The sequence below is a fragment of the Squalius cephalus genome, assembly GCF_949319135.1.
Source record: "Squalius cephalus genome assembly, chromosome: 21".
Lineage (NCBI taxonomy): Eukaryota > Metazoa > Chordata > Actinopteri > Cypriniformes > Leuciscidae > Squalius > Squalius cephalus.
In genome coordinates, this window is record NC_137142.1 from 20,528,727 (window position 1) to 20,552,879 (window position 24,153).

A 24,153-nucleotide genomic window follows, 5' to 3' on the forward strand; every position below is an offset into this window, starting at 1 on the left:
AAAAAATGTTTAAGCCTTTTTCATTCAAATGTGCTGATTGCAAATATAGATATTTGATAAACCTAAATAAGGAATATATTCCTTTTCTTTTCTCAAAGTCGATGTTTGGGTATTGATCTTTTTTTAATACAAATACAAAATACATGTCATGTTTTCATTATGCCATTTTTTTAATGTCTTTATGCTGTTTGTCAAACATTTTTAAAACAATAACTAACTAAATTGACTAAAATGCAATGAAATATAAAGTTTTGTGCTTACTGGGAGGAAACTCCATTTACACAGCACATATCAATTGCCACAGCCAGAACACAAAATGGAGCAAAAGAGATCTCACCAAAATCTATTACATAAATTAAAACACGAATAAACGTTGGCCCAATTAAAAATGTCCATCTATTATGCCATAGTAGACTAGTATCTCTCTGTCTCCATTTTCATTATTACTCTGTTACCTCTTCATGAGGCCCACTACTGGTGGACTGGCCTCCATGTAGTGCTCTAGGCCTGCCAGCAGAGGGTTGGCAGTGCCACCCAGTGCCACAGTCTCATTCTTCATCTCACCCAAGCCCACCTGCTCACAACTATACAGACATACACAGATAAAAAATGCTCTTTAATATATGAGCCTAATAACACTGGGCTCATTATTTAAAAGAATAAATGACTAATAGAGTTTTAAAAGAAATCAAAAGAAGCCAGGTTTTATCAAATTACAAACATTATACGAACAGACTGTGTGATGCATTTGCTTGAAATTCATAACGTTTCCAATTTTTGCCATTTTAGTCTTAGAATTGACTACAGATCTTTAAAGTGATTCAGGTCATAAAATAAATATTTAAGTACTGTAGAAAGAGATTAATCAATATGAACTGTTGTTAAAATCCCACTAATACACTACATACTAGTAATACTATTCTAGTAATACTACTAAATAATATTTAGTCATACTACTAAATAATATTGAATAGAAAATATATGTATAAATAATGTAATTCATGTAAAATAATGATGTCTGCAAACAAGCCTTTCATTTTCATTAGCATTACATCCATAAAATCATGTAAAATAAAAGTCACTGGAGTGTGCCTTGGCTGTACAACCTTAACAGCTGGTGAGGTTTGCGGCTCTTTTGTAGGCCTGCCAATTATCCATTCAGTCAAGTTTTCCATAGGAATGAGTCAGAGATTATTAGAATTCACACAGCCAAGTGAGTATGAGAAAGGATATTTATAGAATAAGTACAGTGTTTTGTTTTGCTCTTATTGTGAAAGAGTAAGATTGTAAAAATGTTTGAGTGTCAAGAGTCCGATCTAATCTCTGGCTTCCAGTTTCAAGACAGATATGAACTTGCGTTATTCTTTGCATCCTCAATTCCCAGGTGAGCTCACAATTTAATGAAAATTCTGTCATCATTTACTCACCCTAATGTCATTTCATTCCTGCATGTGACATTTTTCAAAATAGCTTCCCTTTAAAGTCATTCAAATTTAGAACGATATGAGGGTGAGTAAACAATTTTTGGATGAATTATCCCTTTAATTACACCAGACACATTAACAATAATCACTTCTTTAATCTCTTTATCTTTGTATCTAGAGTACAAAAAAGCACACAAAACAAGAAAAATAAGTTTTTTGTTTACCAGACATGTGTATGCAAAACATAACTGAAAGGCATAAAAATTTGCATCAGATGTGTGAACAACTTTTCAACAGAATCAGCCATCCTGTTGAAACTTGCCCCTTGATAATTGTCTGATGACAGGTCTACTCCTCGACAAAATTATCTTTAGTAAATGAGTTGAGACTTACCCAAGTGAGGCTCCCCAGGTGAGATTGAACTCAGTGCTGAGGTCAAGGTCTATGCTGGGCAGCAGATCATGGGGAAACTCTAGCTCCTCTTTATCCTCCTCTTCCTGTCTTTGTGGCTTTTCTTCTTCGTCAGCAGGCACCGGTGGTTCCCCGGTGACTGAATCAGTGTGGACAGACTTTTCCTTCAGTGGGCTCACCTTGTCGGTGTGTACTGCGGCCTGAGAATCGCAATAAAAGTAGTTAGAGCACTGACTGGCGCAATCTGTTTTTAATCTCAGATCCGTAAATCACTCAGACCAGCTGCACACACTTAACATGGCCTACTTGCCACTTAGAGAACAAGATAGTCGTTCAACCCGAGATTATGTTTCTTTACATGTACAGGGCTTGACTTTTAACATAAAAAGAAAACACACCCACCATGTCAATAAAACGCTGAGGCGATTAGACTACAAACCTTGATCATTTATCAGTGTCCCATCTGTACTTTTAGACAAATCTTAAAAAATAAGCATGTTGTTTTCAAGGAATCCAACATATCAGCAAGTTCAGACATGATCATTTGCCCTCAGTTCAGACGTGCTCATACACAACATATGCTTGTAAACTAAAAAGGAAATTCAAGGTTCGTAGTGAACTTCCACAGAAATCATTCGCTTACTGTTTCTTTCCAAATGAGGCAAAATAAGCGATTGTGATTTCCAAATGAAAAAAGATGGCTTCATTCAACTGACCTACAAGATTAAATGCATTCTGAGGCATTTTGTAAAGGGCCAGGCCAGGCCAATAAATAAATAACTAAATGTAGAATTTCTATATGCAGAATTTATTTACATATAGTTTTTAAATTTAGAATGCATTTTTCATACTGCAAGACAATTGAACTACAAAAAAGAAATCATACTTATTTAAGAAATTACTTCTATTACTAAATGATGTGGTTACTTAAAATACTTCCCTTTATACGTTCAAAGAAATCTCCTTCTCTGACGTTTGGCTGTTCCCGTTAGGGGTCGAAATAGCGGATCATCCGCATATTTAAGTGGCACAGGTTTTACATTCTAAAAACAATATTCAACTAAAATCCTTATGTTAGGATATGATGTTAGTGGCATGAAAATTAGAGATATTTATTTAATTTTCAGTATCTCCTTTGCATAGTAAAAACTCTTATTTAGAGTAAAAGAGAATCTTATTCCTTCAAAACACAGACACACACTCATTTCACTCATTGATCGACAGTATGATTCACAGACAAGTCTTTGTGCAGCAAAAGAAGATCATGTTGCATGCTCTCTGGAACACAGGTCACATTAGAGATGCATTACACAGAAGCCCCACACCCATTACCCATTGTTTTTATCAGCACACTCAATATACGCATGCATTCCCACCTCTGCTGTAGGTTACGTGTTATACTCTCTCTGAGCTTTAAGACATGAGTGAATTCATACATTGATCTACATTCCCAGGCCTTTGTGAGCACAAACACCACTCAATTTGAATCAGGTCAGAGTATCAAATGAAACTCCCAGAAGTCCAGACAAACTCAAGTGTTCGGTTTCCATTAGCTTATTCAGAATTTTAATTTGTTTGCCAAACCTGGAATAAACACAAGGGTTTCAAATATCAGTAAGATTTTGTAGTGACAGATGGCTGGGTTTTCAACAGAAAACAGCAAAATCTCTGAAGAACAGGATGCACTTCACACACCGGTGAACAATCACTGTACTGTATCATTGTATACCTAAATCAGTCTCCCTCAGCCCCCTGTGTGGACCCAGTGCTAGACTATTCCAAAATCCCTGTCATCAAGTTGAGAATCTGTTTACACTCCCTCAGACAACAAAACAAGGCATTATGATGTCATTTTTAATTAACAAATCAAGCTACATTTTTATTTATGCAATTGGGGAACAGAAGTCTGGGACCACTAATAGTATCACTGTTTATTTTATTCTGATTTATTTATTTATTGTAATAAATTACATTATCAACAATTTGAGTGAAAAGTTAAACTGAAAAGTTCACAGAAATTGTAAATAACAAAATCCTAAAACTTTTTTTTCCAGTTTTAAATTAGATATTGAATCATACAAATTAACTTTTAGAACACATTTTGTTGAGCTATAATACTTTATATATTATATAACAAGTTAAATCTTGAGCCAAATACATAATACTATAAAATAATGACTTTACTTCATTGAATCATTGAGGTTTTGTTCATGCTGCATAAAGCCACATTCATTCACACCTCCACTTGACTTTAATAGAATAATACAGCACTTAATCTGTTAATGATCTTGTTTCTCATGGTTGGTTTGAAGTTCCACAGCTTCCTGTTTCCTGTATACGCTGTTAACTTGTATCTAACCATAAAAAAACTAAATTGAGAGCACACAGTAAATAAGTCACTCTCGATGAGTTACATTTATCTGTGTGCTTACAAAGTTAAAGATGTATGTGGGCATCTCTCCCCCAGATATGAAATAGGCAACCTTTAAAAAAAGAGCCAGTCTATCATTGTCCTTTGACCTACAGCATGAGTGGTCCTGAAAAGTGGACCCCATATGGTCTCTTTTGCCCTGCCTCTTTAACAGCCCACATTGTCCTCCACTACAGTAAATCCCTGCTGTTAACATGCGTCCTGGCTGTGCAGGGCTACTGGTTGTCATGGCAATCATATAAGCCCAACACAACAGCCTGACCTCTACATAGTTGTGGGATAAGCACACTACCCATAAATTATATGAAATGCAGTCCAGTTTTGAAATAATATATAAAATAAACCAAAATATTATACCTCTTCAGGAAGCACACATTACTACTCAGCTAACACATGTAACAATCCAAATCAATACAGAAGCAATACAACTATTAGGCCTACACTGCAAAAAAAATGACTTTAATAATGAGCTTTAAATTAGTATTTTTTTCACTTTTTAAATATGTTAACATCTTAAAAAAAATAAATAACGTTTTACTACGAAATACACTTGTATTAGAAAAAATACATTCTCTGAAAACAAGTGACATCTCATGCAGCACTCACTGCAACATTGTAAAACTATCTTGTTTTAAGGATTTGACAGATTATAGAAATGCTTGAGAATATAGGTTCAGTGTAAAATGCCACTAAATAAGCCACTAAAGCAGAAACTAAATAACTGCCAAACTCACCTTCTCTAGGTAAGGAGGAACACACACTTGCACGAGAACGGTGCGGTCCCAGGGAGCGCGAGCAGAGACGTGCGTGTGTGTGCGCGCGTGTTTTGGTTCAGCCGGGTAAAGACATAAACATGCTGCAACACATGCTGCCTATGTTCCTGTCTCATCCACAGACTCCTGACTCAGCTCCCTTCACCTCTCCTGCTACAGATCCATGACCTTCAGAAGAGAACTCTGCTAGTCCCTGAAAGGGTGAGACAGACTGTTCCTCCTGAGAAGCAGTACTAGGAAATCTCAGACTAGTCTAGGACACTCACAGAGCAACTTGAGTAGTGATCCCTCCCCCTTCTCCGGGTAACTCGTTCAGCATGACGCTTCTGCCCTCTGATCCCTCCCTCCCTCTCTCTCTCTCTTGCTTCTGATGTGTGCTCTGCTGCTGTTCTGTCACTTCCTGCTGGGGGACTGAGTGAGGACTGCACTCTGATGCACACGCTGCAGGTGTACACTGGGAAATGAGCCAAAGATCAGTCTCAAAGTAGCTAGCATGGGGGGGAACATGATATAGACTAACTTTTGAGGCTTTTGTGAACTAGAAACATATATTTACACTTAAACTCTATGATTTTAAACAGAAAATCATATCGGTTCTCAACCTTTTTGACAGCAAGGCCCCCCTTTGTCCACAACAATATTCAAAGGCCCCATGACCTTTCCAGTTGTTCGTGATTTACTGCATACACATTTTTTTGTAATATTCTTTACTCACAATTTTACCTGATAAAATATTTTAGAGCTTTGCATAACTAGAAAAATTAATATTTAAACCCCTGCTTCTTTAGTGGCTTCTTTTTTTTGTGTGGCATTTTACTCTGCAAAAAGTGATAGTGAAAGTGACAGATAGTTTTACAATGTTACAGTGAGTACTGGGACTTGAGATATCAGGACTTGTTTTCAGAGAATGTATATTTCGTAGTAAAACTTGTTTATTTTTAAACAAAAAATTATTTTAGATTCTTAACAAGTGAAAAAGACTAATTAAAAACTTATTAAAAAGTACATTTTTTTGCAAAGCAAACCTCATTTCTCTACTTAAGAAAAAAAAACAGGTTTGCTGACATCCAAGGTTTGTCTGGTTTTATAATTGTTTTAGGGCACTATTCAGCTGGTCATCTATGGGAGACAAGTTGGCCATCCAACTAAACACCAGCTAGACAAGCTGAAAACCAGCTTGGCTATGCTGAGAGACAATTAAGCTGATTTAAATGGGTTAAGCAAAATATTAAACTAAATCCACATGTTAACTGCTCCTATATGTTCTCACTAAATCTTTTTTTTTATCCTGGGCTGTTTATGAACCAAGTAGAACGTAGTTAACGTAGAAATACCATGCACACTTCCAGTGCAACTTCACACACACATGCTGAACCCCTCCAGCACCTCATTTACCATGGCAGACTGTGTTTCTTCTGGAGGAAATAGCACCACGTTGTCTGGAGCGCCCTCCTGTGGCAGAGACAAATAGGTGTAATGCAAAAGGAGAGATGGATGCAAGTTCTGGAGATATAGGAACAGTCTTGGGAGAAATGCATGGCAGATTGAGTCACCATATACCTCAGGCAATCTACGGTGCTGTTTTTGTTGGAAGTTTACCGAGAGTAGCCTAATTAACGTTCGTTCTGGAAACCTACCAAACTGGTTGTAGTCATCCATGAAAAAGCACAGAGCCAAATAGGTTGATCCTATTAAGATAAACCCTGAATTCCAAGTTGAGTAGCCTTTCAATGAAGCATAACATCGGCCAAATATTCCTTTCAGGGTCCATTGAAGATCAAACCACATGTCCGAATTCATAAATTAATTTACCTCTTTCCCCGCCAGCATTTTTTTTTTATCACTTTCGCAAAGGTTTATGAATATCTGAATATGCAATATATCAAAAAGAAAGAATAGACCCTCTCCTTTAAAAACATTTTTTTTTTTATTCTAGCTTCATTCCCTTTTTATCAACACTTAAATGTGTGAAGTTTCATTTAAAAAAAGCAACATAGTGAGAAAATCATGTTTTTGTCAAATACTAGCCTACACTACATCCAGATCGGATTCAGAACGGTGATCAAACATAGATGGAGTAGATGGAGTCCATCAACACCCCCCAACAGTCCTGGGTCGACATTTCATTCAGTAACATTATTAAGCAGTTTTGATGCTGTTTAATGTTGATGGTCGCGTTATTTTACATGCTATCGATGTTTTTGTCGCCTGTGTTTTGCTCAGGAGATTCTCTTTCAGAATTAGCCTAGAGAATCTTTTACCGTGTAACAGTGAAAACACGGAAAGCCGGAAATTTCTGTCAATGGCCGGGAAAGAGTTAATATCACATCAGCAGCAAAAGATATGTGCGAAAGATTTTAATTATGTAGGCTAGTAGCGTCTCTACTTTTAGTGATGGAAACAGCATAGTAGTTAATACTGGGGAAAAAATCCCACACAGAATGAGTAGGCTACACTGACCATCTGCACTCCTTCAAAACTAAATGCAGTCAGAATGTTTGACAACACAATGAAAACAGCAGCACATTATTTTTACCACAGCACTCTCTCTGTCTATATATGTGCTGTTATCTCCAGCACAGCTTGTCACAGGCAGTATGTCAGTTGTGTGGGAATGCAAACAGATGTCACCAAAAAAGTCATAACAGCTCTAAACAGCAAGTGTAGTTTCATTCAAGGCACACAAAGCATTGTAGTTCAAGCCTGGGAAGCATTTCAGAAGAGACGAATAACACTGCGGTGCTCAGCCAGGTATGTCCCAAACAGAAACCCTCTTACCGGAAGCTCTGAAGTGCTGTTCTCATTGCCCATCTTGTTGACTGGGGTTGGCAGGGGACCCCTTCACATCAGACCGAGACCAATGTGAAGAAAGCAGACACTGTCAAGGAATTACAAACACTATTTCCTCATCAGACATCCAGTGAAACACTGAGCTTTGAGCGATCAGGGAGTGAAATATGTGTGCAAGTATGTGTCATGTGTTGAGATTAAGAGGCTCTGATGAAAGCAGAACAAAGTGCAGAGATGCTGTCCAGTAGAAAAACTTAAGAATATTAATATAGTCATGGCTTTCAGGCAACATTTATACAATAATTTGTACAATAACTATTACGTAAAGGCGTGAATGAATCAAACAACCTGTTAGAAAATCCAAACTCTTCACAGAAGTTCAGATTTCAAGTGCATGTTTTGAATCTTCAAATGTGAAAATCCAGAACAGAGAAAAGATAAACCAGATTGAAACCAAATAATCCGAAAACAGAAACCCAGAAGAAACTGTGACAATCTGACTCTCAAAAAAGAGGGACAGTATAGCCATCAGAGGAGTATTATACACATCGTACTATATTTATCATTCAAACTGCACTGGGGCCGGTTCACAGTAAAGTTCTTTTTGCTGGTGCCATAGTGTCATATTCTAAATAATGATCATTTAAAATCAATAGACTGTGTGGGATAAAAGAGAACATTTTTAAATATGATTATGCTGGGTGGGCAATATGTTATATGTTGAATACACACTACTGTTCAAAAGTTTGGCATCAGTAAAATTAATACTTTAATTCAGCAAGGATGCATTAAATTGTTAAAAAGTGAAAGTAAAGATTTATATTTCAAATAAATGCTGTTTAAAAAAAAAAGTTCTATTCATCAAAAAATCCTATAGGGAAAATTGTGTCATGGTTTCCACAAACAATATTAAAGGTCTAGTAGTAATGGCTGCTGAAAATTCCGCTTTACAGTTCTTTTAAATTGTAACAGTATTTCCCAATATCACGGTTTTTACTGTATTTTTGATCAAATAAATGCAGACATGGAGAGCATGAGAGACTTCTCTCAAAAATTGCACTGACCCCAAACATTTGGATTGTAGTGTACATATATAATCACAACAATTTTCCGGGTGAAATAAGAAAAATTAACATTATCACAATAATTTGAACGCACTTTTTCTTTGACCATTAAAGGAGAACTCCGGTCAGTTTTAACATTGAGCTCATTTTTTTTGTAAATTTGGAGTGCTGTCAGTACAGAGAACAACGACAAAAATCGGTGTTGCCTACACCGTGTTATCCTCTTTTTAAAATTTGCACCCTGTTGACTTAAATGGGGCAAGTTTTAAACCTGCTTTTAGCCTCTTAACATCCTTGATGTGTCATTACAAGTGCACAGAAAATGTGAGTGATTCCTTCAGAGTGAACACGGTGAATCTGACTGCAGTAGATGTGAAAGATATGAATAAAAATAATAATAATTCAGCCAGCGCACATACCTGTATTTATTTCCTGTTTTCGATCGAAGTCCACAGTAGTTGATTGTCGAGTTCTCCACTGTTGCTTAGCTACCTATGATCACGCGCGTGAACTCGACAATCGACTACTATGGACTTCGACCGAAAACAGGAAATAAATACAGGTATGTGCGCTGGCCGAATTAACTTCATTTTTATTAATATCTTTCACATCTACTGCAGTCAGATTCACCCGTGTTCACTCTGAAGGAATCACTCACATTGGCTGCAGCACTTGTAATGACACATCAAGGATGTTAAGAGGCTAAAAGCAGGTTTAAAACTTGCCCCATTTAAGTCAACAGGGTGCAAATTTTTAAAAGAGGATAACACGGTGTAGGCAACACCGATTTTTGTCGTTGTTCTCTGTACTGACAGCACTCCAAATTTACAAAAAAAATGTGAGAGTTCTCCTTTAAGTCCATTCATTAAAAAATGTGTGTAGTTTTTATGATCCTTACTTGTCTGCCAACTTGCAATTATAAGAATGACGTTTTAATAGCATCCTTGATCTAAAGTTCATTATCAAAAAAAATGGTATGTTCGATTAATATCCATAAATAATTTCAAACTGTCCGTTTTTCACCGTGCCACATTAAGCGAGTGATATTTTCAGGCCCATTGCACATCTGGCTTGAGAAGTTGCTCACTGTGTGAAGGTTAGTGAGAGTGAGTGGAGGAGTGCGTCTTTTAGCCCATAAAAAAAAGCTCTTCTAGATGGGTCTAACAGAGCTCTGGCCAGAATCTCTTTTAAGAACACCACAAGCTCATTATAAACATAAATCAGCTTCCTGGAGCATTTCGCACACACTGTTGACCCTCGGCCAGCACTCTGCAGAAAGCTCCAGGGCCCATCAGTCAAGCTGTCGCCCCCTCAAACAACCACAACTACAGCATGCTCTAAACTCAGTAGACGGGATCCCATCTATCTAAACCTTCTGTAAAACACCATATCCCTAGTGCTGTGTATTAATCTCCATGAGGATTCACTGAAGATTGAAGGCAGGATGTTAAATACAGAAATACTAGTCCTAGATGTATAATATTAAACAAGGTCAGATAGTTCTTTCATATGGGCACAAGAGAACTTAAGCAACATGTTGCATGGCACAGTGGCACAGTTTTAGCTCTGAGTAGAGTCTGTTTTTGACCCATTGGCTGTGTTAGTGGGTTAATCTGGTGCAGTAAGCTCATCATTTGACAGATTGTGCTAGTAGATGCGTGTGAATGAGAGGGCTTGGAGATTACTGCCAAAATCAACTAGTCAAAAGAAGCTGCCCTCTGTCTCCCCCTGCTGAGAGTCATTACTCTACAAATCTTGGAAATTAGGCATGGTTTGAGACCTTAAGACTGTATTTCTATCCCTTACCAAACCCATTTTCGGTTATGCCAAATTAAATATGGTGTCTACTGTCTACCCTAACTGAAGGTCCTTGATCGCCAATACAGGTGTAGAGTGGGAAGTGTTTGGAAGGAAGTCGATAGAATTATATAACTAGCCTGGAGATTTAGCGTTAAAATGTAATGTAAAATACAATATCAAATACTTTTGTCAGACAATGTTCCAGATCATCTCGAAGAGTTGATAAAGACTGTGTTTGTGTGTCCATGCGGCTCTGCTGGGTGATCAGTGCCTGCTCAAAATCCTGGAAACCTGAATACGAAACTTGTTATAAATAGATGCTGTTCCTGTCTGTCACTCGTTATTTAAGTCTTCCCATCCAGCCATGAGTAAGTTTCCCTTCCAAACAAACTGTGCTATGTAATACATAGGCATATACAATGATTTCAATGCAAATAATGTCTGAAGAGTCAAGTTTAGATTTGGCCCGGCTTTCAGAAACAACCAATCAATAAGATAAACAAGAGAGAAGACAAATGACGGCAGTGTTCTGAGCACTGTCGTTCTGAGCTATTTGAGTAAATGGAGGGTAATTCCATCGCTGATTATGTTTGTGTCATCCAACATAATATAAACCGAAACAAATACAGACTTCAAGATTTCGTAATTCTTTTCAGTTCGCGCGCATGCGTCGTGGCGCTCTCATGAACTCACATCAGAGGCCCACACAGAAGAAAATGAATAGTTGAATAAAGTCGTTTTTTTTTTTTTTTTGCCGCACAAAACATATTTTCGTCACTTGATAAACTTAAGGTTGAGCCACTTGGACTATTTTAACGATGTCTTTACTAACTTTTCTGGGCCGGTAGATGCAATTACCAAGCAGACTATAAAGGAGTGAGACAGCTCTCAGATTTAATCAAAAATATCTTAATTTGTTTTCCTGAAGATGAACGAAAGTCTTACGGGGTTGGAACAACATGAGGGTGAGTAATTACTGACAGAATTTAAATTTTGGGGTGAACTAACCCTTTAATAATTTGCTACAATCCACTTATTGTGCGCATGCATGTTTTTACATTGTACTTATATTTTTTTTATTTAAAAATTACCTGCATTTTATTACGACTGTAATTAATTATGTAATTACATCTATAATTACACTGACCCTTTCCTTACCAGTTAACCTTACCAATAAACCTGTGCCTGCCTTACCCTTATCCCACTTCAACAGCAGCAAAAGTGTTTTGCAATACAACATGAACATGATTTTTTTTTTTGAAAAGTACATAGTAGTATTAAAGACACCTAACATAAAGTGTGACCAAATTTGATGTGCCACAATGTTGCATAATACAACCTTAAAACAAAAGAAATATGATTAATTTATAGGGGCATTTCTTTTTTCCCTATATCACTGATCTATGATGTCTAAGCGTAAAAATGCACCAAAACCTAAAGTGAACGAAAGGAAATCTAAAGTGATACTAAAGATTTATGTCAGTTCAGTAAATCACCTCATTTGAACTAGTTATGGTCATTGTGTTAAATTCAAAAGTAATAGCAGCACAGTCACGTCAAATTCACTCACCCAGCTCACAGAGGCAGAAGCATTTATCCACACTGTCACAGAGTTAATGTAGAGCTTTAGGTTGTGTTCATTGCAGCTACAACACAGTAAACAAACTTGAGACAACTGGCTCATCGGGTTGCTATATCTGCACAGAGTATGGGCAGGCAAGAGGGGGGTAAGCAGTGGGTTGACAGAGAGACCGTGGGGGGGTGCACTGTTTCTGACGGGGTAGAGATGACAGAGTCAGCTGGACGGTACATGGCCCTTGGTAACACTTGTAAACAAACACAATGCCATAAACTAAGCAGAAAGGATTTTACCCTTTTAGCCTGTCAACAGGGCCCCAAAGCAATTACACAGCACTTTTTTCTGAGCTGTATCCTCCATCTCTTTCTTAAAGGTGCACACAGTCATTTCAGATATATTAATTAAAAGACTGGAAGAGTCCAGTGATATCAGTAGCCTAATAAAAGACATTTAATTTTACATATGAGCAGGTCACCTCAAATTGCTATCTTGCTTTCTCAGCAACCTTCATATTAATAGATATTTTGCTCACAGAATACATTAATCATAGTTTAATCAAGTCACTGTACTGTTTTGGTCATGGCATTCGCACTTCTGGATTCCCACGTGTTTGCGGTGTAACTAGCCATTTTATTTGTGTAAACAAAAGTATAGTGTCAAATTGATCCAGTGATGTTAAATAACTAATATAATTTAATAAAGCACATTTTTGCCATGTACAGTAAATTAGTGAAAAATGTTAATAGGGCACAGGAATATAACTTACCAAACCAGTGTTTTCAGCTCTTTCCGCCATTCTCCAAGACCCTCCATTCAATTACTATTTCCAGTCGTTCTTGCTTAACTCTCTAGATTGTGATCTTTCCTTTGAATTCAAACTTAAATTCAACCACACAGCTGTTTCCCATTGGAAAACCATACAATGCATACATAAATGCATTATTTATGTATTATCCATTATCTGCAACCTGTTAACCTCACCCGTTTACACTCTCAAACACAAACAACATACACTCCATTTCACTTATTCACTAAATAATCACTCACCTTTTGAAACATAATACTACAAAGCCTACCCTGACCTTTTAAAAGCATAAAGAAAACATGAATTAAAGTATTTACTGGTCACTGTAATAAATCATTTTTTAATTGCTGGCAGTCACGCAACACACCCCTTCTCCTCCCTGATATCATTACAGTATTAAAAGATTAAGATTATTATACAAGTATTAAAATAAAGTGACTAACCAAATATTCCTATTCTAAATGCCTATTAAAACAAGTATAACATGACTGTAGTGCATCTCATCACTTAAGAGAGGCTGAATAACAAGTTATTAATAAATCATAAAGACAGCATTTATTGTCTATAAACAATCATTGCTTATTTACTGTTCAGTTATGTATAATTAAGCGTTCACTTAATAGATACTGAATGCACAAATATTGCTTGTTGTCATGGGAATCAGTTCCTTATTTAATTCTCTCAAACTATGTCTATTTTCAGCACAAGACATCATTTACTTGTTGCAATCTTGCCTAAAATGCAAAGTGTCTAGTGCCTTCCATTTATCCATATCTGTCATTCCTTTCCTCGATCACACTGTACAGATATTGTCAGGCATCTCTTTGCACCTCCCCCTCTTTTTTCCCTTCCATTCCCGTCTCCTTTCACTCTCTTCATCTCCAGAGCTCCGACCACTACAGGCCAGTATGAGAAGACACAGCCAAAAATACACGGCTTTTTCTTTCATATCCCCCTGACGTCAGCCCAGTCTGACACAAATACTCCCCCTCATCCCCTTTTTCTTCCTGCACTAACAACCACCAAACAGCCGGCGATGTCTTCCCACTCATTCTCGTTTCGTTTTGCCATTCTGTCTGCAGTATCTGAGAGATGCGGTGTTACCTGGCTGCGTGCGACTCCGATGCAGCTTCCCATCCTGTATTCCATGTCCTCCTGAGGAGAGGTGACAGAAGCACTACAAGGCTTGCAAAAATAGTCTCTCCAGGATTGCATCCCCACTCCAAAGAAATGGCATCGCTGAGCAATGCAAGCAGGGTGTGAGCAAGTGAGTGCAAGCGTGCAAGGGTACCCTCATGTATATGTGTGTGTGAGGGAGTGTGTGTGAATAAGCATCATCTACTGCAATGCCCGAGGTATAAGTATGACATACATGCTCATTCTCTTATATAATAATGCAATTATATAAATAGCACAGTTGAGGATTCAAAAAAAAAAAGTCTTGACATTTTTTTCCCCTTCCTTCGTCGGGGTTTGCAGTGATGCTGAGAGATGCTGCTCTGCAAGTGGCTAAAAAGCCCCTCTGTTATCGACAGCGACCGTCACACAAGCAGGGAGAGGAGGGGGAGGACAGAAAAGGGGAATGAGAACGAGAAAAATAAAAGAACAGAGCATCTGCGAGTTTATAAAAGCAACAGCAGCCAGCATGATGACACGGTACTGAGCATCAAAGACATTCGCCAGAGGAAATGGAGCCACTCAAGTGAAATGGGACAGTGGCAGAAAATTGAAAATATTTATTCTCTAACTGGCATTAAAGTAAGCATGAAATCATAACTGTCCCTTGTTATTTTCTTCAAATTTTGAACAATTTCTCTAAGCATTTATAAAATAAAAATTAAAGTATAAAAATGTCATCATTTGTAAGGCCAGGATGCAGTTCAGTCAATTATATTCAGATTTGCCTCCAAATCCAACAGGCAACGCTTAAGTTTCGCAATCCAATCAACAACTGGAGGATAAAAAGTCCCACCCAACATTTTTGTCTTGTTCAACATGCCGTTAGACTTGGACATATGTCACAACTTGGTAGTAAATTTCCATTTCATGTCAACTTCAAGAAAAAAAGATATATGTGGGTGCCTCACACTGCAATGTGAGGCAAAATAAAATACATTAAAAATCACATCTGGACCCTCATTAAAAGCACAGTTTATCAGAATCATATCTGTTATCAATATTAATGAATTTAATATTGCAATATTGGTCAAAATTGAATATTTAAGTGTGTGAAGCCTAAAATCAATGACAACATTGAATTGACACTGACAAAAACTACTGATTTTAGTTTCGCACATTTATTTTTTAAGACTAACTACTGAATGTTTATATCAGCCATTACATGAAAATAATTAACAGTATTGGACAGAGTTTATGCGTCCCTGTGGAAAATGAGCTTTCAGCAAAAAAGCAACCTTTACTTTGAAATGGAAGGAAATAATAAACACATCTTGTGTTTAGATGCATAACTTATTCTAAATTATATTAACTAAAAATGGATAGCAGGCAAAGATACTGCAGACATTTCAATTATAAAGTGTTTAATACAGACAAACTACACAACAGGAAAAAGTAAGAACATTCAAGGAAATCTGACAATAACTACTTTGGTATATGGAAATTAAAAGCTAAATAAATAATTTTCCATTATTTTTATATGCTGCCATTTTCTTAAAAGTAAGACAGGATCTCTGCCACTTTGAAATACAAGGACTAACTTAAACCAGTGAGCCACCAAAAAAAAAGGCATATAAAGCGTCTACCGTTTAAACAGAGCACACCAAGCTTACAAAAAAATCAAAAATGTCATTGGGGGGAAAAACACACACACAAACAATTACTATAAGAAATCAACAAAAACAATCCTGCCAAAAAAAATATATATATCACAACTTCAAACACTGACCTGAAAACAGATTTACACCACTACACCGTCCAAAAAGTCCCTGCTGCCGAGAGAAGCGTCTTGTGAACATAAGTGTTGCTCAGACAGCAGGCAGATCCTTCCAAAAGGTTTCAGGTGTCAGTGGGTTTAAACTACAGGGCAGTTAATCCAAGCTTGGACCAATCTATGTACAGATGGAGGGCCACACTAGCGCACACATGGACAGCTCTCTATCACTGCCCTACATAAGCATTTTATATGATATGAATCTGTAACAGACAACAAAGTGCAAGAGAATACAGATATTCCCATATGACCGTGCAAATATCCTGGGCTAGAGACATCAGTCTAGATAATGTATTCAATAACAATTTTTTGTGTGGTTTAACCAGTGCATTCAGTTACTTCACCACTAGATGGTGGAATTCAACTGTAATCTAAATGTAATTACTGACAAGGAAGTCAGGATGTGGCCCATTTTGAATAGGTTCATCTTAGTTTCTACACTAGTGACAAGATTAATGATTAGTATTGGGGAATCCAAACATAAACCTGTCATCTACATTACAAGCAACTTTAGTTAATCTGCAAGGATACAGTCTGTTATCTATTCAGAAAAATCATAGATTTCGAGGAAATGTCCTGTAAACAAACTCGCACTCTGTAATGCAATGGCTGTGTGAATGGAGTTTGACTTGCAAATAGGATTATATATTTGCATAATGGTTTACAAAGAAAACTTGTTTTATGAAATAATGGTCCCATGTGATGGTCACCAACTCTGTGCGTAAAATAGATCTGCTGCTCTGAATATTTGAGATTCAGAGAAAGAGAAGAGAGATTTAAACCTATAGACAGTGGAGAGTTATGAACCTTGTATGTGTCCATGAAGTGAAAATATTCCTTGGTTTTACATGGAATCCGCCACCTAATGTAATGTTGACTGCAAGTTCACTTTACATTTATTGTATTAAACACAATTATTACACTTTGTACAAAATCCAAAGATATAACTCTTAAAATTGAGATTCCAAACATTAAAAATATAAAAAGTATTTGTTTTTATTTTATAAACGTTTTGGTAGCTGTTGATAGCTATCCTCCAACTTAGCTTTCTTGAGACAAAACCTCTGGAACTGGAATCAGAGCATCCTTAATATCAAAGGCATCAATGATTTCCTGAAAGACACAAATGAGAGATTATTTAACGTAAAAAAACAACCTATACCATGCTAAATAAATATCTGCTTGAATTTAGTGATGCACCAAAATTCCAGCAACTGAAAATATTCAGCCGAAGCGGTTTCAGACTTCTCGATTTTAATCAATCTTCATTTTGATGAACCGAGGTCTTTTAGTCCATGCGGTTTTTAATTTGCCTACCATCCAATAATTGCAATAAACTTTGTGCTTTGTTCATTTTGATACAAAAAAAAGTCGGAGCCTTTAAAATAAAATAAAAACATATTTTGTTGATCCTGGAACAACATTCCTGTCTGAAAATTTTGTCCAAACTAGGGGTTGAACCACTTCAGATTTTTTTTTAAAGTTGACATTTATGTGATTAAAGTCGAGTTGATGTCGACTAGTCGCTGATGATGTAATTAACTAATAAATAAGCCCGAATCCCAAGCTGAGACTCAAACGAGGGTTGCTTTGTGCACAGCTATGGCATAGGAAACAGCACTCCTACATAACAGCTTATTTTTAATCAGTTCTTTTGTCTTTGGGTCATTATATTTCACACAGATTTCTGTTGTTCTAAATCAGATACAGATAAAGTAGAACAGTAAATATTACATTTATATGAATGCATTATAGCAAGCGATTGTGTGTGGATTAATTCTTCCTACTAATAGTGAAGCTGTGGGTTTTAATTACTAAGAACTAAACAGCAGAAGGTCTGGACTCTATCGCAGCCTTCATTGGCCAAGGACCACCCAAGAGGACCTTTGACTGATGTGTAACGCAACCAATCACAGTTCGTTTTGTTCCGCGTCATGTTTAGGGGATTGAAAATGTCGATGTCCCTACAATAATAAACCGGCATGCATCTAATAAATTATTCATTCAAGATCGTTGTGCAAGTTTACTGCAACAGTGGAGCCAAGAAATTCACATACATAAAATCCAGTGTTTAGTTGATCCTGTTAAGCGCTTATTTCAGTTGTAAACACTACGGGTGTTCATTTTCCATGAGGGGGTTTGGCGACAAATATATATATATATATATATATATTTATATATAAAAAATATTTATATATAAAATATTATATTATATATATTTATATTATATATTATATATATATATATATATATATATATATATATATATATATATATATATATATATATATATATATATATATAATTGGAGTAGAAACAAGTAAATCATTTAAAGATTGAGTTTACATAGTGAAAAGTTTACATACAACTTTATTTGACAGTTAATTATTAAGGAAATTTAATTAATTAATTGATTATTAAAGTCACCCTGAAATCCAAATGAACAATTCCTATTTTTATTTTTAATATTGTAGTATTTATCAGACAATTTATCTTTTTTTTTTATAATCATAATCTTTAATCATAACTTAATCTTGAAATAAATAACCCCTCCCTCTTGCAACTCTGCACTTCTCTGATGATGTGAACTAATGATTTTACTGAAGCGAGGGCAGGACAACCTGTCACTCACATGAGATCAGAGCAACAGCAAACCATAACGAGTACATTTTTTCTTGTTTGAGAAGCTGTTTCAGTTTGATATACATCACGATAGAGAAGAAAAGAAAAATCAAAACTTCAGTTTCATGCGATATTAAAGAAACTTTCATTTCGGTTTCAGCTTGTGGCTAAATGAAAACTTTAATTTCAGGATGGGTAAAAAAAAATTATAATTTTGGTGCATCACTATTGCAAATAATCACCAAACGCAGTCATAATGTGCTCACCCTCCAGGATTCCTGGTTGATGGAGATGACACACTGATGTCGGATGGAAGCTCCACCAGGCTCTACCTCACCTTCCTCTACTGGAGCTAAAACACACAGATAATAATATCATCTGCCAGTACATTCAACCAAATACAAACACAATAATGACTTATGGATTTGACTTATATTCGACTAGTTGATTTAATTATAGAATATCGAATAGGTTGTGTGATTATTGTTAAAAAAATATATATAAATCCCCATGTTTTCAGTGCTGATGCGGTGGTTGTAACCAGATGGTGATGGTAATAACGAACCTGAAAGCTGTCAATCAAAATTTCAAGCTGTTTACTTTTCATATAATCAGCATGGATGAAATTAAATTAATACACTTTCTTTAATGGCTACAACACATACAGTACAGACTAGTGATGGGTCATTCATGAACGATCCGTCCTGTCACGTGACAAATGAACGAAAGACTCGGAAGGGAAAGTAATTGTTTATGTTCCCTGTAAATTATTTTTGACTGCATTAAATAAATCATTGCATTAAATAATGATTTCTTAATTCAGAATATGATCAAGATTGCGTAGGTGGATGTGTTCGGGGAATTTGGCTGTTAAAAGTATAACATTTAAAGCCACTTGAATGAACGAAATGACTCGAAAAAAGATTTGTTTATTTTGATTCGTTCCATTTAGAACAAGAGAGTCAGTAAAATGATCCGAACTTCCCATAGTACTCTCTGTAGTACTACTACAGAGAAATTTAATGTCGGAGCAGGATTTGAGTGAACGCCGTTTAACCAATGAGCATGTTGGGGAGAGGTGCGATTTTCGAATAATAATCAAATAATTCCAAGTAATCATCGAATATTATTTCAGCTTGAAATACCCATCCCTACTTACCAATACAAGGAAGCTCATCATTATCCAAGAACATCCTCACCAGACCATCCTGAGGGTTAAAAAACAATGTATTTTATTATTTTATTGTGGGACCTATGTTGAATTTCCACAGCTATTGTAGCGTCTTGACTCACCCTTATGAGAAATGATGTGTGGAAGATGTTCTCCACAGTCCGGGAGAAGGAGTTGGGGTCGATGACAAACTCATAGTATGAAATGGGTTCCCCAGCTGTTCCGAAAATAGTCATTTATTATAGGCTTTGAAATCGTCTGTGTCGCTAAGCTCTGACATTAACTTATTTTAGTATGCTTACAATCATCAGCAAAGTAACTTTGCAGACATCCAAGAATCCTTTCAACCTCTTTCTCTGTTGCCTCCTGGTGTGATTCTTCCATTTTTTTCAGCTGTGACAACAAGATATTTTCAGTATAAGTCAGACAGATTCTGAGGGATATTTGGAAAGACAGTCAGGGTTTGCATTATTAAAATGATGAGCACACCTGGATGGGCATAATTCGTTTAGCCTCTTTGCTGGGTAGTTTTCTTTGCCTTTCAACTCTCTGCCGTGGTGGAGGAGGCTCTGCCAAAAATGAGCCCAACCTTGAAATGAAAAGAAAAAATAAATAAAGGTTAGTGCACATTGTGCTTGTAAACTTAAACTTAAACGAAGAGGTGTCAGCAGAGGTTTTGTTTTTGTAAACTATATAGCCATTGTAATAAATAAAAAAATCCAATGTTTAGTGTGAAGTTAAAAAAGACATTTTATACACTACTTATCATGGAAAATGTTTAATCATTTTAGTTATTTGCACCAACATTACTTAGTGTATGTAGTTAAATATGACTTTGTTACTACCCTGCAAGAAGTCTCTCTTATGCTCACCAAGGCTAGACTTATTTGTACTTATTATATATTATTACAATTTAAAACACCATTTTGTATAATCTATTTTTAATACAATTCATTCCTATAATGGAATTACTGTATTTTCAGCATCATTACTCCAGTCTTCAGTGTCACATGATCCTTCAGAAATCACTCTAATATGCTGATTTGGTGCTCAACAATAATTTATTATTATGTATCAATGTTGAAAACAGTAGTGCTGTTTATTATTTTTGTGGAAATCAGAATACATTTTTTCAGGATTCTTTGATGAATATAAAGTTCAAAAGTATAGCATTTATTTGAAAGAGAAATCTTTTGCATACAGTAATTTTAAATGTCTTCACTGTTACTGTTGATCAGTTTAATGCATCCTTACTGATTTTCAAGGTAACTAATTTGCTAACCCCAAATTTTTAAATAGTAGTGTATGCTTGCTTACTCAACCATTTAAATATATAAAATACCACATGGGGACATCTATGAACATTTCTGAGGGATGATGCAAACTAATTTTAATGCAAGTGAACTTATTTACTTAGATTGAGTTTCTGCTTCACAAAAATGTAACTTACCAATTATAACACCATTTTTGCTACTGTAGTTTGCCCACAGAGACACTATAACATTTTTATCTTGACACGCTCATACTCACAAGTCATGGGGCAAGATGGGAATCGGCAAAATGGGTAAACTTAAGAGCTAAAAAAAATGCTCTAAAAATATTGAGCTATTTTTTAATGTGAATGTGAATTTTCAATATATACCCTAGCCTTACTTACCTGATCACTCATCAATTAGCCACTTCCCTGACTACAGCTATACTTACATGTAGTGGAATGAAGGGGCTGTTTTGAAGCAGGACTCAGCTCTATTTGCAAGCTTCTGCCAGGCTCCTTGAGGTAAATATCCCTCCAAGTTTCCATCCTGACCACTTTCATCCTCCAAACGATTCAGACCCATGAAGGACAACTAGAGAGATCAATATGAAAAATCAACCAAGAAGAAAAAATCCTTTGTCCTAGAGTGATTTTGCACATTGCAAAATATAAGATCTGGCTTTCCTCTCACAGTAACTTACCAAATGTTCTGCAAATGCAGACGGGTCAAATGCAGAGCCTTCAGCATGTAGCTGGCTGGCCTTCTCCTTCCCTAGATCAGTGGCTAGTACCAGGAGTTGAGCATCCAGCGCTGCTTCACGAGCCTGTCTCACTGACAACAGACACACACAATTAACAAACAAGCAGGAGACCATCATGAAGACAAGGTGTGCATTCCATTAGTAGATACCAGGATATGGAGTGTATGGAAACAGGGCTATTATAGATGGTTAACTAAACCTAGAATAATGAAAAAACATGTTTGTTAATTAAAACAAACATTAACTGAAATGAAGTAAAAAATAAAAAAAACTTTTTTGTATTTTTTCAACTTGTTTTATTTTAGCTATTGCCAAGGCAAATTTCTCATTTTTATTTAGTTTACCTTGATGTATTAAAATAACTCAAACTTAAACTGAAATAAAACAACTATATAGACATAAAAAAAACAATAAATACAATGACAAAAAACACACAACAAAATTACTAAAACTTAAATTGAAAATACAAAAATAATAAATATATTTTTTTTAAACTATAATAGTATCTCAGTTACACAAAAAATAACACTGTATAGAAATAATACCATTGACAAAAAGTTTGTTGGCTTCTTCTAAAACATCAGTGAGTTTATTGTTAGCCGGGTTCAACATGTCCTCACGATTTTCTGTGAACAAAACAAAACAAAAATTCTCAACAAATGCACTTCATAAATGAAACATCAAACTGTATCATTGAAACAAATTTTAACAGTATTAATACTCACGCTGGACTTGATTGATCAGATCCCTGTACTTGCTCCTGATCTCTCTCCTGCGTGTTGGATCATCATCTTCCTCGCTAATACCTGATGGTCCGCCAACAATATCATCTTCATCACCCATATCACTCGCTCTCTCTGACCTGTTCCGCCCTCCCACTCCATTAGACGGTCCTGCCGGCTCCTCTTGACTCCCTCTAGACCTTCTCCTCGAATCAGACATCTTCAATGTTTCTGCTTGATTTTCTGTTCAGAGAGACACATATGTCAGAATACTAATAAAACAGAAACTCAAAATTCCTACAGCTATAAAGTTGATAAAAGATTATATTACAATAAACATTAAATAGATTTAAAATGACAGTTTTCCACATCCAAAATAACAGTTGTATGCTGGCATGTTTTACAAAATTAAGTAGGTTTCACTCAAGTATAAAAGCATAACATAATATATGATATGATATAATATAATATAATATAATATAATATAATATAATATAATATAAATGCATCATATGGAGCATAATTTAGTAAAGCATAGCATACTACAGTGTATTAACATAGTATGCAGCTAAGTTAATCACATGGCGAGTAAACCGTATTTTACTGATACACCAACACATTTTAGTGAGACTTTAAAAAAGATTGTTTACAAAACAATCCATAAATATACATACATATTATATTTTACATAAATATTTCTCGACAGTGGTTTTTGCGATTCACTACAGTTGGCCTAAAAATGCAACTACACATCGGAAAATGAAGCCAGAGAAGAAACGATAAACACTGATTTACGCAAATTAGCACGTATGAAAACTTACAAACTTTAAAAACTGCAGGATTCATGTCTGTCATTAGCATCAACGATGAAAACTTCGCGCGAAGAGAAGGAAGTGTGTTTACTGTCATCGCGTCATTTCCGATTTATTGTGACCAGAGCCAATGCATAGATATACAAACAAGAATCCTCATTAGTGGCTGTTTCTATGGTTTCTATGGGCCGCCATATTGAAACGGTCAAAACACGGGGCCGTAAACACAGTTGACTTGACTGTGCGTATGCATATCTATTTCTGTAATAGACTTCATCAGATAAATCTGCTCAAATAAACTCAATACAACGAAACGAATGTGTCAGCTAACATAACATTAAAAAGTTACCAGTAGTAATAGTATAAATAGTATAAAAACCTGTGATATTGAGTTAATACATATAAATACACAAACCAACACATTCTCACCTGTAAAAAGTTATCCCATTTCTTCGGGAATTTAAATCTCGTCAGTTTCACAATCAGAAGCTCCGCAATGTTGTGGCATCATTGATTCTTACTGTGAGTGACGACACACTGACCGTTCCAAGATGGCGTGCGCGCCAACGTATCTAAATCTAGAGCGGTCGAATGTGGTATCTACATGTACATATATTTGATCCAATGGCTCTGCTTGTGACCATCGTATTATATTAGTATTTTATATTATTTAATTTATTAGGTCTTCTTTTGGCTTTTTATACTATGTGTAAAATATAGTTTAAGCATTAAAAATTAGCTATTTACGAACTGCAATTGTTGTCTGATTTGTCCATTAGCTCA

General features: G+C 35.9%; 2 protein-coding genes across 3 annotated transcripts in view; both read right to left on the reverse strand.

The window, feature by feature from the left end:
* Positions 1-14,229, reverse strand: part of tacc2 (transforming, acidic coiled-coil containing protein 2) — a 62,937-nt gene extending 48,708 nt beyond the window's left edge. The window contains exons 1-5 of the mRNA XM_079856074.1: positions 14,182-14,229; positions 7,818-7,878; positions 6,435-6,491; positions 1,818-2,035; positions 456-584 (exon numbers count right to left, since the gene is read on the reverse strand). Of these exons, the coding sequence (XP_079712200.1) occupies positions 456-584; positions 1,818-2,035; positions 6,435-6,491; positions 7,818-7,850 (437 nt within the window). The 5' untranslated portion in view covers positions 7,851-7,878; positions 14,182-14,229. The remainder of the gene's footprint in view (positions 1-455; positions 585-1,817; positions 2,036-6,434; positions 6,492-7,817; positions 7,879-14,181) is intronic.
* Positions 14,230-14,798: 569 nt separating this feature from the next.
* nsmce4a (NSE4 homolog A, SMC5-SMC6 complex component) lies at positions 14,799-23,493 on the reverse strand. Of its 2 annotated transcripts, none has more exons than XM_079856134.1 (11): positions 23,380-23,493; positions 22,562-22,801; positions 22,382-22,462; positions 21,777-21,907; positions 21,525-21,667; positions 20,310-20,409; positions 20,123-20,213; positions 19,943-20,037; positions 19,809-19,857; positions 18,916-19,001; positions 14,799-17,140 (listed from the first exon to the last, which is right to left on the reverse strand). In XM_079856134.1, exons 2-11 carry the CDS (start codon positions 22,776-22,778, stop codon positions 17,069-17,071), a joined length of 1,065 nt encoding a protein of 354 aa, XP_079712260.1. In that variant the 5' UTR covers positions 22,779-22,801; positions 23,380-23,493; the 3' UTR covers positions 14,799-17,068. The 2 variants fall into 2 exon arrangements, with proteins under 2 accessions (XP_079712260.1, XP_079712261.1); XM_079856135.1 differs by having other exon boundaries at positions 15,355-17,140; positions 23,384-23,462.
* Positions 23,494-24,153: the final 660 nt, after the last annotated feature.

What these genes read in the sequence shown, in the direction of transcription:
- nsmce4a (XM_079856134.1), bottom strand. Translation starts at nt 22,778, where the DNA reads ATGTCTGATTCGAGGAGAAGGTCTAGAGGGAGTCAAGAGGAGCCGGCA. An exon ending in CTGCATTTGCAGAACATTTG is followed by an intron (nt 21,668 to 21,776) that starts GTAAGTTACTGT and finishes TGATCTCTCTAG; the next exon opens with TTGTCCTTCATGGGTCTGAA. An exon ending in TGATGAGCTTCCTTGTATTG is followed by an intron (nt 19,002 to 19,808) that starts GTAAGTAGGGAT and finishes TGTGTGTTTTAG; the next exon opens with CTCCAGTAGAGGAAGGTGAG.